At 41.0% G+C, this 17,577-nt stretch overlaps 1 protein-coding gene across 1 annotated transcript in view; it reads right to left on the bottom strand.

Moving 5' to 3' along the window:
* The window catches only part of LOC137380330 (F-actin-capping protein subunit alpha-2-like), a 37,840-nt gene that overhangs the window by 8,155 nt on the left and 12,108 nt on the right, over window positions 1-17,577 (bottom strand). Inside the window, exons 6-9 of the mRNA XM_068052262.1 lie at window positions 14,387-14,466; window positions 11,477-11,555; window positions 2,362-2,433; window positions 1,290-1,352 (exon numbers count right to left, since the gene is read on the bottom strand). Of these exons, the coding sequence (XP_067908363.1) occupies window positions 1,290-1,352; window positions 2,362-2,433; window positions 11,477-11,555; window positions 14,387-14,466 (294 nt within the window). The remainder of the gene's footprint in view (window positions 1-1,289; window positions 1,353-2,361; window positions 2,434-11,476; window positions 11,556-14,386; window positions 14,467-17,577) is intronic.

Below are 17,577 nucleotides of genomic sequence, written 5' to 3'. Positions count from 1 at the left end.
CTCATAATTGCCCTTATTTAAGTTTAAAGTACTAGTCTTAGACACACTCTTCCCTCCCTCAAGCTGAATGTAAAATTCAATCATGATCGCTGCTGCCTCGGGGCACCTTCACTAGGAGGTCATTAATTAATCCTATCTCATTGCACAATACCAGGTCTATTATAGCCTGCTCTCTGGTTGGCTCCAGAATGTGCTGTTCTAAGAAACTATCCCAAAAACATTCTTTGAACTCCTCATCTAGGCTACCTTTGACCATCTGATTTTTCCAATCTATATGTAGATTAATGATTATAGCCGTACCTTTCTGACAAGCACCCATTATTTCTTCCTTCACACCCGTCCTACCGTATGGTTATAGTTATACGGCCTGTACACCACTCCCACAAATGAATTCCTGCCTTTATCATTTCTCATCTCAACCCAAACTGCTCTACATCCTGGTTTCCTGAACGTAGGTCATCCCTCTGTATTGTGTTAATACCATCATTATGTAACAGAGCCAACCCCTCCACCTTTTACTAGTTCCCTGTCCTTCCTAAATGTCATGTACCCTTCAATATTCAGGTCCCAATCTATGCCATCCTGCAGCCATATCTCTGTATCACAGAATCACAGAATTATTACAGTGCAGAAGGAGGCCATTCAGCCCATCGTGTTCGCACTGGCTCTCTGAAAGAACTATTCCCTCAGTTCCATTCCCCTGTCTTCTCCCCGAAACCCTGCACATTCTTCCTTTCCATATAACTGTCTAACTCCCTTTTGATTGCTTCAACTGAACTTGCCTCCACCACATTCTCAGGCAGCGCATTCCAGACCTTAACCACTCACTGCGTGAAAAAGCTTTTCCCAATGTCGCTTTTGCTTTTTTTACCAATTACTTTAAATCTGTGCCCTCTCGTTCTTGATCCTTTCACAAGTGGGAACAGTTTATCTCTATCTACTCTGTCCAGACCCCTCATGATTTTGAACGCCTCTATCAAATGACCTTTCAGCCTTCTCATCTCCAAGGAAAACAGTCCTTACTTCTCCAATCTATCTTCATAACTGAAGTTCCTCATCCTTGGAACCATTCTCGTGAATCTTTTCTGTACTCTTTCCTATGATCTCATGTGTTTCTAAAATATAATGGTTATCGATCGTCAATTTTTGCAAAGCAGCATTTTGAAGACCAAGATAAAATCTGCTTTTTAAAAAAAAATGCTGCTTTAGTTGGTCTTCACCACTGATATTGAACGCAAAGGTTCACCCATATATGGCCCACCCATATACATGCACCAGCCCAGAGCTACCTGGAATTCAGTGTCAGCATTTTCAATCATTTTCACAAACTCTGCGGCTCCTTCACATTCATTCTGGTGGAAGAAAAAAGCATTAGAGATAGAGGTTTAAGACTACCTACCATGGCATCACGCAGTGAGTGAGAGAATCTGGTCACTCTCTTACCTGTTAGCTGCCTATGTGTTGCTGATTTGGTCTCTTCTGCTTCTGTATTTCTCTTTTCTTTTCCTCTGCTGCTTCTCTCCCCTTACCTCTTTTTGCTTCTCCTTTCTTTTCTTTTTGGAAGGTGATGGGTGATGTGCTGTGATTTGGTGGGGTAAGGAGCCACCAAAAGTTGCATTTGGGGTGATGGTTGCAGGAAAAATGGGACTCCTCAGTGCATCCCTTTCGACCCTCCCATGATCAGATGTACTTCCTCCACCTGCACTCCCACCCCCTGCCACGCTGCTCCCATTATAAACTGTTTCTAGTGATTGAGGAGATGTTGATCTAAGATTAAATCTAAGAGATTTTGGAGTTTTCTTTCTACATCGAGGGTCAGGAGTGTGAGAAATGCATTACCTGTGTTTGTGAAGCAGAGACTACATCAACATTTAACAATAGCTTCAGTAGATGGTTCAAGAAAACATGAATAATGGGATATGAGAACAAGGTGGGCACGTGGAATTAAGACTACTGCTCTTGTGTAGGATAGCTCCAACACGGATTGGTTGGGCTGAGCCATCTGTATTGTAATCTCAATGTAATTCCATGCATCCCCTCTCCCATTCACTTTTCCACTAGCCATTCCCACTATCCTCTCACTTCTGTTACAACTGCTGTATCATCCTATTTGAATTACATACGCAACCTCTGTAGCTTCTGCTTATTCTGATGTCACATCACCATTTGAGTTCCAAGATTATCATGTTTTAGTGACCTGGTGGCTGAACTTGTCATAACAAGGAAAGTCTACTCTATTCTCTTCTGATTGGTCAAAGGTCCTGCAGTATGGAATGGGGTTTATATCTAACAGCAGAACCCTTACTGAAGCATAAAATTGCACACATGCACACTCTTATATGTAATGTCTCTCTTCCTTACCTTCAGAAAAAGATTCTGTTTCACATCAACATTACTGGTCAAATTGATGCTCCCCTCCTCAAAGTAATGAGCCTGAGGGAGGAAAAGTTAGAGAGAAAACAGAAAAACTTATTTTGTTTACAAGGGTAAACTCCTTTCCGATTTCTTCTCTCCTCCACCAATCTTCCTTACACGTTTACTTCACCAAGACAGCAGTTGGGTAACCTACTTGCAGATTTTGATGAATGTTAACAGTCAACTGGTCAGCACAAGCCAAGCAAGAGTGGGATCAGGATGACTCAACCATTGATATAGTCATTCCCCTTATGGGAAATTCAGCACCTCAGTATAGTAAGGTGAAATCCGGAACTCAGTGGATTGGGGACTGATCCTGTATACCTGCACTGTCACATTGAAATGCCATCCAGAAAAATATTTTTTTTAAATTATCTCTGAAGAGTTAATGTTATGTTAATTAATATTGAAATAGAGAGCAATAGAGAATTTGGTTTGGGACATTTGAGGGTTAGGGAAAAAAATACTTTGCAAGTATTATCCACAAGATGGAAACAGGTAAAGGGATAGCTGGAGAATCTTTTAAATCCATGATTTATTGATGATATTGTAAACTAGTCTTCTGTATCATGATGTGTTGCCCAAGCTATATTAATCAATGGTACTGTTATCTCTGATCACTCCCTCGGACTAGTTGAGCGTATTAACCAACTCTCCTAGTCAGTATTAAAGTTTTGCTAGGTTGCAGTTTGTAATTTGTTTGCTAGACTAGTTTTATTTTCTGCTTTATTCAAATTAGTGAAGAGAATGTTGATCAAGTTTGGATTTCCTTATCATTGGAATGGTTGTTAGTTTCAAGCTATCCATTAACTGCTGACCATCATTTAGGCCTTGGTAGATTTTAAAAAAGATGTAGATTTCTGTTATAAATGCTGGATTTTGTAACATGATTATGTTTTTAAAATAGTGGTTTTTAAAAGTTTAAGATGGAGTCTGGAAGGTCAGGTGACCTCCCATCTACTCTGCTAAAGGACAGATCAAATACTTTTTTGGAAAAGAAAAAAAGAGTCTGTAGGGTTAACGCCTAAAGACTTTTGGGTCATAAACAAGCGGGTCAGTGATTCTGAAGATGCAAATGTACCAAGCAGCTGTAAACATCTGGGAATAATGGAAGGCCCAGATGGCTCTCTGAAATCAGACTTCTGGAATTTGCATATTGAACAGGACTATTGACTTTTGAGTCCAGATAAATTTAACAGATTTTCTGAAGGCAGGCAGGCTCTAAGAGAGGAAACCAGTGGCTGCAGCCTCAGAGCAAGCTCTAAGGAAGACAACCAGTGGTGACAGCCTTGAGGAAGAGAGATGAAACACCAGCTTTCGGAAGCCTGCTACAACGAAAGGCTATGAAGACTTTAACCTGTTTTGAAAGTTGAAGCTGACGGAGAAGTAGAGGATCAGCAGGATTGCAAGGAATTGCATTATTCACAGATGTCCAGGTCGAAAGTGCTTGGAGAAGTGAGCAAAGAGGACATTGATTTTTGGAAAGGTCTGGGAGATCCAACCCATTGCAACTGAGAGGAGTTTGGGACTTTGATGGCAAAATTTTTGCCATCAAAGAGGACTGTGTGATGTGAGGTTTTCAAGTATTTTAGTAAGTAAAGAAAATACCTTTCTTTGTAAGTTGGGATGTCAGCTACTTCCAAAGTACTATTTAGTTAATGGGAATTTCTTTTAGTTTAGTTATAATAAAAGTCTTAAAATGTGAAATCTTGTCATGTAATTCTTTAAATTGGTGTAGGGGTGCATATCTCTCATTTTTCATCTTAACGATCTCACTGAGGTCATAACATTACAAAAAAAATAAAAGGGCATGTTGGAACATGGGGTGTATGAAGAAGTAGAGAGGTAACTGGGGAGATAAAAAAACATAACAGAGAGGTAGCTGGGGAGTTTAAAAGCTATCTTTAGAGCAGAATACATTACTGCAAGATAAAGTGTTTGTTGAATTGAATGGTAGTATATTGAATAAGGTATTGTGACTGGACTTTGAAAAGTATGGCAGAAAAAAGGCCTTTTATAAGAACGTAGAAACAGGAACAGGCCATTTAGCCCCTTGAGCCTATTCCACCATTCAGTGAGATCATGGCTGATCTGGCACCAAGCTCCATATACTTGCCTTTAATTCTTATGCTTTTAATATCTTTGGATAACAAAAATCTATCAATCTCAGATGTAAAATTGACAATTGATTTCCCAATTGCCATTTGTGGATCAGAGTTCCAAACATCTACCACCCTTTAGGTGTAGAAGCATTTCCCAAGTTCATTCCTGAAAAGTCTGGCTCTAATTTTTAGACTATACCCCCCCCCCCCCCCCCTAGTTCTGGACTCTCCAACTAGAGGAAATAATTTTTCTCTATCTACCCTATCTTTCCCTTAATATCTTTAAAACTTCGATCAGATCAACCCTTAACTTTCTAAATTCCACAAAATACAACCCTAGTTTATATAATCTCTCTTCTTAATTTAATCCCTGGAGTCCAGGGTATCTTTCTGGTAAATCTCTACTCGTCACATCCTTCCAATTGGAGCACCTGCCCATTATACCTATTCTATGTCTCCTGCCGCTCAGCCAATTTCCGAACCAGCTCAATAATTTGACTTCAATTCCATGAGCTTCAACTTTAGCTAACAGTCCCTGATGAGCTGCTTTATCAAATGACTGTGCAAGTTTGAACGACAAAAGATCTATGAAAGATGCAACTGCTCCTTTGCAGTTTTCATATAAAAAGCAGATAGGGAGTGAGATAGACAGGTAAGGGAACTGACTACGTGCAGAATAACCTGGGCTTTGGACCAGTCTGGAAGCAATGGAAAAGTACTAAAATGGAAGAACCATGTCAGGTCAGGTGGCAGAAGGAAGCCAATCAATGGAAAGGAGGCAGATTCAAGTCTCTTACGTGTAAAAATAGGGTATGAAAGAGGACATATTGTGCTTTGAAAATCAGTGCAGTGACAGCATGCATGTTTGCAAGTGTCATACTCTTATCTATACCTGCTCAGCTTGTAAATTGATTTCTTTGCATTGAGGAAGAAATCAAGATATTGAACCTGTCAGCATCGACTATTTTTGGCACTAAAGTTAAAAGAAAACATCCATCTTTTTAACAACTTAACCTCATCTTCAACCCAAGTACTTTCTAAGACTAGCTTCCTGCTGCAAGGGTAAATACTGTGATCCCACTCTATCATGTGGTTTTGGTCCCCTTTACTTCAGAAGGAAATTGATCTATTGAAAAAGCTTCAGTGAAGAAAAATTTTGGCTTAATGCTTTAAGTCATAAGGGCATTTCACAAAATTGAATTTGTTTATGTAACAAAAAAAAGATAGAAGATATGGGTTTGATTTTCATCTTTATCATCCAGGTGGTATTCGGCATGGTGGAGGAGGGGGTGTTGTCAGGTCTCTTGCTCTTTATAGACACTGCCCCATTTTATTCTATTGATTTCCATGATAAGAATATCAGGTGGGTTCTATAAAGGGCATCTGATCTCCCCATCAGCTTACAGTCCAGGCTGTGAAAATGAAAATCTACCCCTATGATCTAGGTTTTGAAAATATTGAGAGGAATACCAGTTGCAGATGCAAGCAGGATATTTAACTTGAGCAATGAACGCACAACTAAAGACTATTGAAAGAATCCTTGCTGTCTCCACAGTGCAGCGAATAAGTGCATCTAAGAATGATTGTCTGAAACTTAACAGCCAAACGTTTATTATTCTTATACAGTCTGTTGCCAACTGTGTAACAGCCCCGACAAACAAATTTCCCTGCAGCACCTGTGGAAGAGCCTGTCACTCTAGAATTGGCCTTTATAGCCACTCCAGGCGCTGCTTCACAAACCACTGACCACCTCCAGGCGCGTATCCGTTGTCTCTCGAGATAAGGAGGCCCAAAAGAAAGAACTTCATTTTTTTTTACTGTTGTATAATAGGGAATTGAATAGGGCAATTAGTTAGCAACACCCGTGAGACCTGGGCTTAGACCCAGACACTCACATAAAACAATTAATGCTATGTTAATGGAAAGAACTGTAAGGATATCACATTTGAAATAAAACCAAAGGTTATAAAGACAAGCACAGATAAGGATGACTGCTGTGTGGGACAACATAGATTTCCTTGATCGCAGGAACCAAACAATAAGGAAATGGTGAAGGGCAGACATGGTAAGATGTAAGATTTATAGGTATGTGGAGTTTTGATTTACTTAGTTGCTTTGTAAACCATACCTCAAGAGACTAAATAGGTTGGATAGGAACCATAGTAGACTGGCTTGTACATGTTTCCTTTTTCACTGCTGTCTGATGCTTACACAGAAAGAAAGAAAGACCTACAGAACATCAGAAGACCAACTGAGTAACAAGGTACTAACTCAAGAGGTTTATAAATGTCAGCATCCACTCAGATAGTTGAAGCTTACTGCCAGAATATCATTATTCTTTAAATGTACAATCTTTAAGTCATCTTTTTTAAAAGATCATTGAGGGGGAGGAGGGTCGGATAGTGAGTTAGCACAGATCAATGGGATCTGGGTTTAAATTCAGCTTGTTAGCATTCAGATAAAGGTCTTTCTCTGCGGTCTCTATGGAAAATAAGTTTGGGGAAGCAACACAGTCTAAGTCAGCATGGCCACCCAGTACAGCCTTTGCACAATTCAATCCTCATTATAACCTTCATCCAAACATGGATGAAAGAGCTGAATTCCAGGGGTGAGGTGAGAATGACTCCCCTTAACATCAAGAGCATACGATAGGAACAGGAGTACACCATACAGCCTCCTTGAGCCTGCTCCACCATTCAGTATGATCATGGCTGATTATCAGCCTCAACTCCACTTTCCCACTTCCTCCCCATATCCCCTGATTTCCTGAGGGGCCAAAAATCTGTCTATCTCATCCTTAAATATATTCAATGATGGAGCCTGCACAATCCTCTGGGTTAGAGAATTCCAAAGATTCACTACCTTTTGTGTGAAGAAATGTCTCTGCTTCTCAGTCCTATATGATTGTCCCCTTATCCTGAGACTGTGTCTCATTTTCTAGATTCCCAAGCCAGGGGAAACAACCTTTCATTCAACTCCAGCGAATATAGGCCCAATTTACTCAGTCCCTCATCATAGGATAACCCTCTCATCCCAGGAACCAATCTAGTGAACCTTTGCTTTACTGCTTCCAATGCAAGTATATCCTTCCTTATATACAGAGACCAAAACGGTGTACAGTACTCCAGGTGTGGTCTCACTAATGCCCTGTACAATGTAGCAAGACTTCCTTATTCTTGTACTCTAATCCCCTTGCAATAAAGGCCAACATGATATTTGCCTTCTTAATTGCTTGCTGTACCTGCATGCTAACTTTGTGTTCCTTGTATGAGTACACCCAAGTCCCTCTGAACATCAACATTTACAAGTTTCACACCTTTTAAAGAATATTCTGCTTTTCTATTCTGTGATGAAGTCTAAGTGTGCAGACTGCTATCTGTGAACAGTTGACCTGTTGAATGTACTGCTAGGGGCACTGACTTTGGATTCAAAGCTTGTATTTTTTCTGAGACAGTCCTTTACTGGAAAAAGAAACTGAAAGCGTCAGAGTTCTGGGGAAATCAGAACTGGATAGAAACAGGTAAAACAAACAGACATATGGTCAGAGATGTGAACAGAGACAGGTGACTGGAGCTCAGGTTACAGTTTTCAAGATTAAAGACTGCAGTGTTGAAGTAAGCTGCAAGCAGTTGTTTTGGAAAAAAGGCAGGCTACTGTGATTGGAAACTGTTTTCTGGGAGCTGGTCCTTGGCAAATACAAATTGCTACAGCTGTTTACGGTGCCAAATGGCCTACTCCTGTTCCTATTTTCTATGTTTCTATAAAAAGGAGAGTAGCGAAAGTAAACGTTGGTCCCTTAGAGGCAGGAGAAGTTATGGGAAATGAGGAAATGACAGATACATTGAACAAATATATGGTATCTGTCTTTTACAGTAGAAGACACAAATTGCATACTAGAAATAGAGGGTAAACAAGCGGCTAATAAGAGTGAGGAACTTAAGGTAATTAATTTCAACAGAGAAAAACTATTGAAGAAGCTTAAGGGATGAAAATCCAACAAATCCCCGGGACCTGATGGCCTACATCCAAGGGTTCTAAAATAGGTAGTTGCAGAGATAGTGGATGCACTGGTTATGATTTTCCAAAATTCCCTACATTCTAGAATTGTCCTAGCAGATTGGAAGTTAGCAAATGTAACACTATTATTCAACAAAGGAGGGAGAGAGAAAACAGGGAACTACAGTCCAGTTAGCCTGACATCAATCATCGGGAAAGTTCTGGAATCTATTATTAAGGGAGTCTTAACAATTTCCCACAAGGGAAAACATCCTCTCAGCATCTACCCTGGCAAGCACCCTCAGAATCTTACAAGTTTTAATACCACCATATTCTCAAAAGGCAATCAGGGATGGGCACTAAATGCTGGCCTTGCCAGTGATGTTCACATCCAGTGAATGAATAAAAAAATCCAAGTCCCAGGTTTGATCTCTGAGATATAGGCCAGGATTTTATCAGGGTGATGGGAATCCCGATGGTCCAGAAAAAGTGACGCCGAGAACCCCACGTCACCTCTTTTGTGGGAGGCAGGCTGAATCTAGTGTCAATTAAGCACTTAAGCAGACAGTGGCGGGTCTTCCACGGGATCAAGGACCCCAGCGATGGAAGCCCCACTCTCTGAGACCTGCTTGCCAATCAGTGGTTGGCAGCTCTTTAGTGGCTGCTGCCATTGGAGCACCTACCTGAGGCCTAGGAGCAGCACTGGACCCAGGCCACAGGTAGGTCAAGGCAGGAAGGGTCTCGCAGGATGGGAGTCGTGGGGGAGTGGGGTGTAGGGGGGGTCAGTAGCAATGGCAGGGGGTGGCTCTCAGTGCCCCTCACCCCCCCAATTCCCGATGCTAGGTCCCTCTTTCAGGCACTGTGCCTGTAAACAAAGGACCACCACCGGCCCCCACCCTGGAGCTGACAAACAGCTCACCCAGTTTTTTGTGCTGTGCTTCCCATGTGGCAACAGAGCTGACCGCCGCATGGTTAATTGCGGTGGTGGCAGGATGAGGCACTTAACTGTACATTGATTGCCCAGTTAAGGCCCTCAATTGGCAGTGGGGCAGGAAGGTCATTCACAGGCCTTCCTGACCTGGACTTAAATTTGGTGGAGGCGTGAAGGTGGCGGTGCTCCCCCACTCCCCTCACCAACCTGCCCGATTAGATACTCTCCCTGCCGCCAAACCCGCCGCATGGGAGAGCAGTTGATGTCTTACAAATTTCCCCCCCCCATAGAGCTAGTTGATCTCCACAGAAATGGTAATAAGTGCACTATGATAGATCTGTGTTTCTCGATTAGGGTGGGTTAAACTAAGCATGGTATCCATTTCTGATCACTATCCAGCGACATGTGCTACAAGTGCCCATGTGTGAACATTGAACAGTGCTACCCTACTATCTGCAGTTGAATAGCCTGCTGACACTTACTGTGCTCATGTGAATAATGGCCACTTCGGTGAAGTACCAGAAGGTGATTATTGCTCAAGGAATCATGCTCGAGCCTGAAATTAAAGTCTCCAGGAGTGGGCACGACAAAGTTAATGAAAGAAAGGAATGAGTGAAAAAGAAACAAACGTCCATTGCAAATACAGCCTTGCTGGCAACATTTAGGCAATTCACAAACTTGCTCATGTGAAATTTAATTGTTTGACAGTAGGTTTTGTCCACTGAATCCATTCTATCAATCCAACACAATGGACAATTTTTTTCCCCATCCTGCTAATAGCATTCTGGAATTCACACAGATGGGATTCTGTTTGATCAACACTTCCTGCCTGGATACTGTTGTTTCTGCAGCTATTACTCTAAAAGTACAGGTAGAGTTTTCTTGATTCCTTTATAGTTTGAAAGATGCCATGAGTGATGTGTTATAGTTTTATGAATCTCTCTGTAAGACATTAATTGTGTGAACTACATGATGTTGAAGGATAAAGTTACAGTAAGATGACTGGTGTGAAATTTGTCTATTTGTTAATGCTCCCGTTGTAATAAGTTAATTCTGTCACAGTATTATCAGGCAAGCCCTCCACCTGTCAAGACTGAGGCACACATTATTTTGGCACATGAAGATTAAAACTTAAAATTGCAAGCCCCTGACTAGAAAGGCATTTACATAGTAACAGACAGTATTAGAACAATGGGGACCCAGTTGTTACTTTCCCAATACACAGAAGTGGTGGTCAGACCAGTTTTAGTCACATGACTGACTGACTGTCGGAATTTTTTTGAATTTGAACTTCCAACAGGGAAAGAAATCAGAAAGCACTTTTCCCCTGGACTAAGAAGACCTCTCTCCTGTCTGCTCTCATCTCGCCCTCACCAGCTTCAGAAACCATTGAAGAGAGAAAAGTCTCCTACAGTGAACAAGGTTTAAGAAGAATACTGGGCCCCAGTGAAAAGTAAACGCTGTCTACAATCAAGGACTCTGCGGCAAGCTGAAAACACAGAAACAGTAACAAGAAACCCCCTTTTAGAGACTGCCTCAAACCTCTCCATTTAATTTTTCTTCTGCTCTTTTCTGTCCGTATTTGCATGTGTGTATCACGTGTGCATGCAAGTGTGGGCACATCATATATCCATAGGAGTTAACCGTATTAGAGTTTAAGTTTAAGATTTAATAAATTTCACTTTTCTTTAAACCTAAGAAAACCCGGTGTGCTCATTTCTTTGCCTTATAATTGGAAAGTTGTGAACAAGGACTCACAAAGGGGGAGCTCAAAACAGTGTGTTTAAAATTAAACCCTGTTACAATAAGACCTGGTGAAGACAGTAAAAGACCCCTAGACACCTTCCTCACCTGGTTGTAACAGTATCTACTGAGAGCAACAGCAGTAATTCACGTTTCCCTTTGAATCTGTGAAATGTTTCTGTTTGTTTGGATGGGAAGTGGCGCCATTTGACCATTAGTCCAAGACAACTGTACATGCAATATCCCCAAAATGGTGCTATCGGTAGCTGATTGCTGAGCTCATACTTACTTGCACTTTAACTGTACCTGTGACTTCAGCATTTGGTGGGCAGAGCACAAGATTCCATTCAGATTTCCAAAAGCCATTCCTAAAATCATAAATTGATAACAGAAGCATTTTACAATTAATCTATTAACCCTTGATGTGGTTGCAGCTCCATGGGCAAGGAAGTGATTGCAAGATATTGCGAGACAACCATTTTGAGTGCTGTCCCTCAGGGAAGTGTACTTAACTGCAGTAGCCACAGTGTACTTGATAGTGGACTTAACATGGAAAACAAGGTACACCTAGCCTTAACCATAAACCTGACACGATCTCTGGAGTCTCCATGGCATCATGCTTATACTATGTCTGGTTGTACGCCTGCTACTTTTGATGCCAGGGAAATTGAAAACATGGGAAGATGACAAAATAGAAAATAACTAATTGTGGACTTAACATTATTAATAGTAATAGTTGAAAATAAAGTTGGGGGAAACCTGGCTAATACAAATCAATTCTTATATAAAAGCAAAATACTGCGGATGCTGGAAATCTGAAATAAAAACAAGAAATGCTGGAAATACTCAGCAGGTCTGGCAGCATCTGTGGAGAGAGAAGCAGAGTTAATATTTCAGTTCAGTGACCCTTCTTCAGAACTAGCAAATATTAGAAATGTAAAAGGTTATAAGCGAGTAAAGCAGGGGTGGGGCAAGAGATAACAAAGGAGAAGGTGTAAATAGGACAAGGTCACAGAATAGCTGACCAGAAGGTCGTGGAGCAAAGGCAAACAATATGTTCATGGTGTGTTGAAAGACAAAGCATTAGTACAGATAGGGTGTTAACAGACTGAAAATTGAACAGCCGCAAGTACAAACATGAAAAAAAAGTGGGTAAGCAAACTAAACAAACTACGATGAAATAAAATTAAAAAACACAAAAAAAAAATTTTTTAAAAGGAAGAAGAAAAAAATAACTGAAAATAAAAGTAAAATGGGGGGCCCGTCACGCTCTGAAATTATTGAACTCAATGTTCAGTCCGGCAGGTTGTAGTGTGCCTAATCGATAAATGAGATGCTGTTCCTCGAGCTTGCGTTGATGTTCACTGGAACACTGCAGCAATCCCAGGACAGGGATGTGAACATGAGAGCAGGGGGGAGTGTTGAAATGGCAAGCAACCGGAAGCTCGGGAGATTTCTTAATCTTTTCCTTGAACATGCCTCTACCATACTGGGTTCCCGCATCTGATTTTTTTTTTTTAAATCTTGCATTACTTCCACTAATTGAAGACTTGACCCACATGCCACCCACATCCATACATAGAAAATATGGTACACCTAGCATTTGTCTCCACCTTAACCATAAACCTGACACGCTCTCTGGAGTCTCCATGGCATCATGCTTACAATGTCGGGTTCAAGTCTTACTCAGTTCTTCGTCAAAGAGCATGGGATACCCTTTAAAGTATAGTATTCAGTCTAGTACACTTCAAAATGTTAGAAGTATTAAAAACATCATTTTATGCTGATTTCTTCCAATCTGGAGCTGGAATTTATAAGTGCCTTCCAATCTGCAGTTAACCTCTAACTGACCTCTAGATGTAGCGACTTGCCATAATCAATGGCATGGCAAAACAACTTGTTATTTTCTATTTTGTCATCTTCCCATGTTTTCAATTGCCTTGGCATCAAAGGTAGAAGGGATCCAACCAGACATAGTAAGCATGATGCCATGGAGACTCCAGAGATCATGTCAGGTTTATGGTTAAGGTGGAGACAAATGCTAGGTGTACCATATTTTCTATGTTTGGATGTGGGTGGCATGTGGGTCAAGTCTTCAATTAGTGAAAGTAATGCAAGATTAAAAAAAAAATCAGATGTGGGAACCCAGTATGGTAGAGGCATGTTCTGGAAAAGATTAAGAAATCTTCTGAGCTTGTAAAGAGAAGTCAGGGTGAGATTTTTAATCAGTAGTCTCCCTCCTCCAGATGCAGCATTTTGAATAGGGACAAGGGACTGCGCACTGCCAGCATGTAGGCTGCCTAGAGTAAGTGAAGAGAACTGCCAGAAGGTCTTGTTCCAGTGATACGGAATCTGTTTTATGTTGTGCTGGAACAGGTATGCAGTGCAATACACTTGCACCAGGATGTTTAGGGACTGTGTTCCACATTAATCACTTAAACCAGAAGAATACCATCTTTACAAAAAAAAATCTATACTTAATCTTCCAAAACGGAGGGTATGCTATAGGTTCAATAAATAATTTTGCTAGGCTGGAACCAATCATTTAACATTGCATTTTGTTTTGTGTTATGTCCAAATCAAGAAGATCTTATGTGCATGCGACACACTTGCATTCTTGGTACCAGTGGAACATCCAAAAATCTATGGTGGAGTTCATCCTAATGAATGTATCCTAATGCTTAGTAGTATACTGTTTAGAATAGTTAAGACTTTTTTTTATTCTGGACAAAAGCTAATGCAACATCTAGAAAGAATTGTAGCTCCTGCTCTAGCCAGATGCAAGGCATGGCCGCACTTACTGTAGCCAGGACCGTTAAATTCTGAAACTTTCTGGGGTAAGGCCCCACTGATGCTGGTGATCGCCCAATACTTTGCCCAAGTGACCCCTGTTGGATGTCGCGCTTGTGCAGATTTTGGCTGAGGGCAGGATCGATCTGAGCAGCGATGTCGGATTAGGTGGAGCAGCCCGTAGACATGCACAGTCTAGGCTCATATGAGAGTTAGATGAAGTAGCGCAGGGAAAGTCTCACTCATGGAAACGTACCAAAGCAGGAAATTAATGCCATCAGAAGAGGAGCGAAGAGAAGAAAGAGAACTGGAGAAGTCTAACTAACTGTAAAACTGGATTAATTATTTTTATGTCAAGCAGATTATACAAGATTGAGAGGAATTATGCAATTGCATGAATGTAACTTACCAGAACTCATTTCGCTGATAATTATGACATTCAATGCAGGCAGTGATAACTTGCTCTTTGCCAAAGGTTTTCCCATATACCTGCCAAAGAAAAGACTATGTCAGTAGAAATGAGTGCGAAATTTGAAATAATAATTGTGCACACTAAGCTGGAATAGAAAGGCTCTCTTGAAGGTTCAGCCACTGGGGAATTGCTGATTGAACCACATGAGCCATGATGGCCCCTGGTTCAATCAGCACTGATTTAGAGGACCTCAGCCACCTTAAAGTACCACTGGCCTGAATGCTCCTGGGCTAGAGAGATGAAACTCAGTCAGCATTCCCCTCCTGATTACCAATCAGCAATTCCTGTTGGAAGTGCTTGTGTGCCAATATTGGGTCAGATTACTTGGCTCAACTATGATGCCTTCCTTCTTACCTCATACCTCCCCACCCTCTCACACTCACTGTCCAGGCTAACACATGAGGAATAGCTACTCAGTGAGGTACAGTGGAACTATATTTCAGCAAGGAACCAGCACCTTGAGGAGAGATGAAATTTGGCAGAAAAGGATGGAGAAGTGGGGGGGGGGAAATAATAAAGAAAATCTCAATTACATGAGAGGGCAAACTAGAGGACACAAATATAAGATAGTCACTAATATATCCAATAAGGAATTCAGGAGAAACTTCTTTATTGAGATGGTAGTTAGAATGAGGCACATAACATAGAAGCATATAGGGGGCAGCTAGATAAATAAATGAGGGAGAAAGGAATAGAAGTATATACCAATAGAGTTAGATAAAGTAGGGTGGGAGAAGGCTTGTGTGGAGCTTAAACAATATCATAGAGCAGTTGGGCCAAATGGCCTGCTTCTCTGCTATAAATTCTATGTAATTCTATATGTGTGGTTCTGTTATTTCCTGGTAACTAGCTTCAGATTATTGCTTACTAAACGTCCAGTGATTGTGATACAATTATTAATCTTTCAGTTTGGATATCATCACACATCATTACACAGAGCACACTATTTAATGATCAACTAGTGATTATTCTCCATGGGATGGGGAGATAAGTGTAATGCAATATAATATAGGGTTGTTACTGGGCAGAATATGGAAATAGACTGTGAGCATCATTACAGGAAGTGATGTAATGTAATCTGTACAGAACCACATGGAAGAGTTGTCGAGGAATCCTTAGATGCAAGACATGTTCAATAAAATCCCATTATTGTAACTGTCAGCCTCATATATTCTCTACTAAGCCTTAATAGTTATCAGAATATTATATGGTGGCAGTGGTAAATTAGAAAAGATGGAGAAATCTTTTCCTTTATTGGAGAACTTCGAAAAAGTAGATGGACTGAACCAGGCTGAGGCATGGCCGAAATGCGTCTGTAGGTTTGCAAGATATCGTACTGCATCGGGTCTCGTGCAGAAGCCAGACAAGGAGCAGGTCAGTATACTATTGTATGCTATGGGGGAATGTGCAGACAACATCCTCATTACTCAAGGCATAGATGAAGAGAAGGCTACATATGAAGAAGTTATTAAGGCACTCGAGATCTACTTTAATGTAAGAAAAAATATCATGGAGTGTGCCAAATTTATTAAGTGTACCCAGCAGAAAGGGGACAGCATTGATTCATTTATCAATGACTTGTACAAACTCACGGAGGATTGCAAATACGGCAGCTTATGGGAAGAGCTGATTAGAGATAGGATTGTAGTAGGTGTATTAACCAAACCCTTTCGGATCATCTACAGTCAAGGGAGGATCTCATATTAACCTTCTCAAGGGCAATTAGGGATGGGCAATAAATTCTGGCATAGCCAGCAATGCCCACATCCCAAGAATGAATAAAAAAAAGAAAGCGATTCAGTTGAGCAAAGGTTGGAAGGTTTAACTGATTCATTGTTCCAGTGACAGGGAGAGTCCGATCTCGAGAGTAGCAGACTCCATTGAATTCGTTAAGAAAACAAAAGGGAAAAATGGTGGTAAAAGACAAGAAAGGTGGGAAGAGCATCTAGAGGAAGCAGCAACCAATTGCAGTAGGTGTGGCCAAGAGAGGCACAAGTGGGAAAACTGCCCAGCCACAGACGTGGAGTGTTTTTCATGCAAAAAGAAGGAACACTTTCAGTCAGTGTGTCACTGTAAAAGAAAACAGCGCTTAATATAATTAAAGGGAAATCCCAAGAGAACAAAAAAAGTTAATGAAGTACCTGGTATCCAAAATGTGGAAATATCTATTCTAGGTGAAATCCAGGGAACAAGTGAGCGTTGCTGAACAGCAGAAATTCTTGTGGAAGGAAACAAGACGAATTTTAAACTGGACATAGGAGCAGCAGTTTCAGTACTATCAGACACAGAACCGTGGCCAAAAAAGAAAACTCTCAAACAAACAGGTAAAAAATTATATGGACCTGGAGGCATCGAGTTGAAGGTAATGGGAGAGTTAAAGGCAACATCGAATACTGTGGAAAGGAAATTTATGAGACCTTGAATGTAATTAAAAATCAAAGTTGTTCACTCCTAAATAGGAAGGCTTGCATAGACTTACAACTCAAATATAGAGTGGAAGAGCTTGAATGTAATGAAGACTTGCCCAGAAATTTTAGAGCCGAATTTCCAAAATTATTTAGAGGATTGGGGAAGTTAAAAATGGCATACCATATCACTCTAAGGAAGGAAGTAGAGCCAGTGTGTTTGTTCACACCTAGGAAAGTCCCACATATACTTCTAGAAAAAGTATAAGGGAAATTGAATTAATGACAAAACAAGGAGTCATTTCACCTATAACAAAACCTACAGGATGGTGCTCAGGTGTGGCTCCTGTGAAATTCAATTAGAATTTGTGTTGACCTCACACAACTGAATAAGGCAGTGGGAAGAGAAATACATTTTATTTTAATTGTTTACGGGATGTGGATAGCGCTGACGAAGCCAGCATTTATTGCCCATCCCGAATTACCCTTGAGGAGGTGGTGGTAAGCTGCTTTCTTGAACTGCTGCAGTCCTTGGCGTGTTGGTACACCCACAGTGCTGTTAAGAAGGGTGTTCCAGGATTCTGACCCAGCAACATTGAAAGAACAGTGATATAGTTCCAAGTCAGGATGGTGTGTGGCTTGGAGGGGAACTTGCAGGTGGTGTTCCCATGCACTGCCGCCCTTGTCCATCTAGGTGGTAGAGTTTGAGAGTTTGGAAGGTGC

This window comes from Heterodontus francisci, chromosome 19 (assembly GCF_036365525.1).
Source record: "Heterodontus francisci isolate sHetFra1 chromosome 19, sHetFra1.hap1, whole genome shotgun sequence".
NCBI lineage: Eukaryota > Metazoa > Chordata > Chondrichthyes > Heterodontiformes > Heterodontidae > Heterodontus > Heterodontus francisci.
This window is presented reverse-complemented; position numbering and strand designations above follow the sequence as displayed.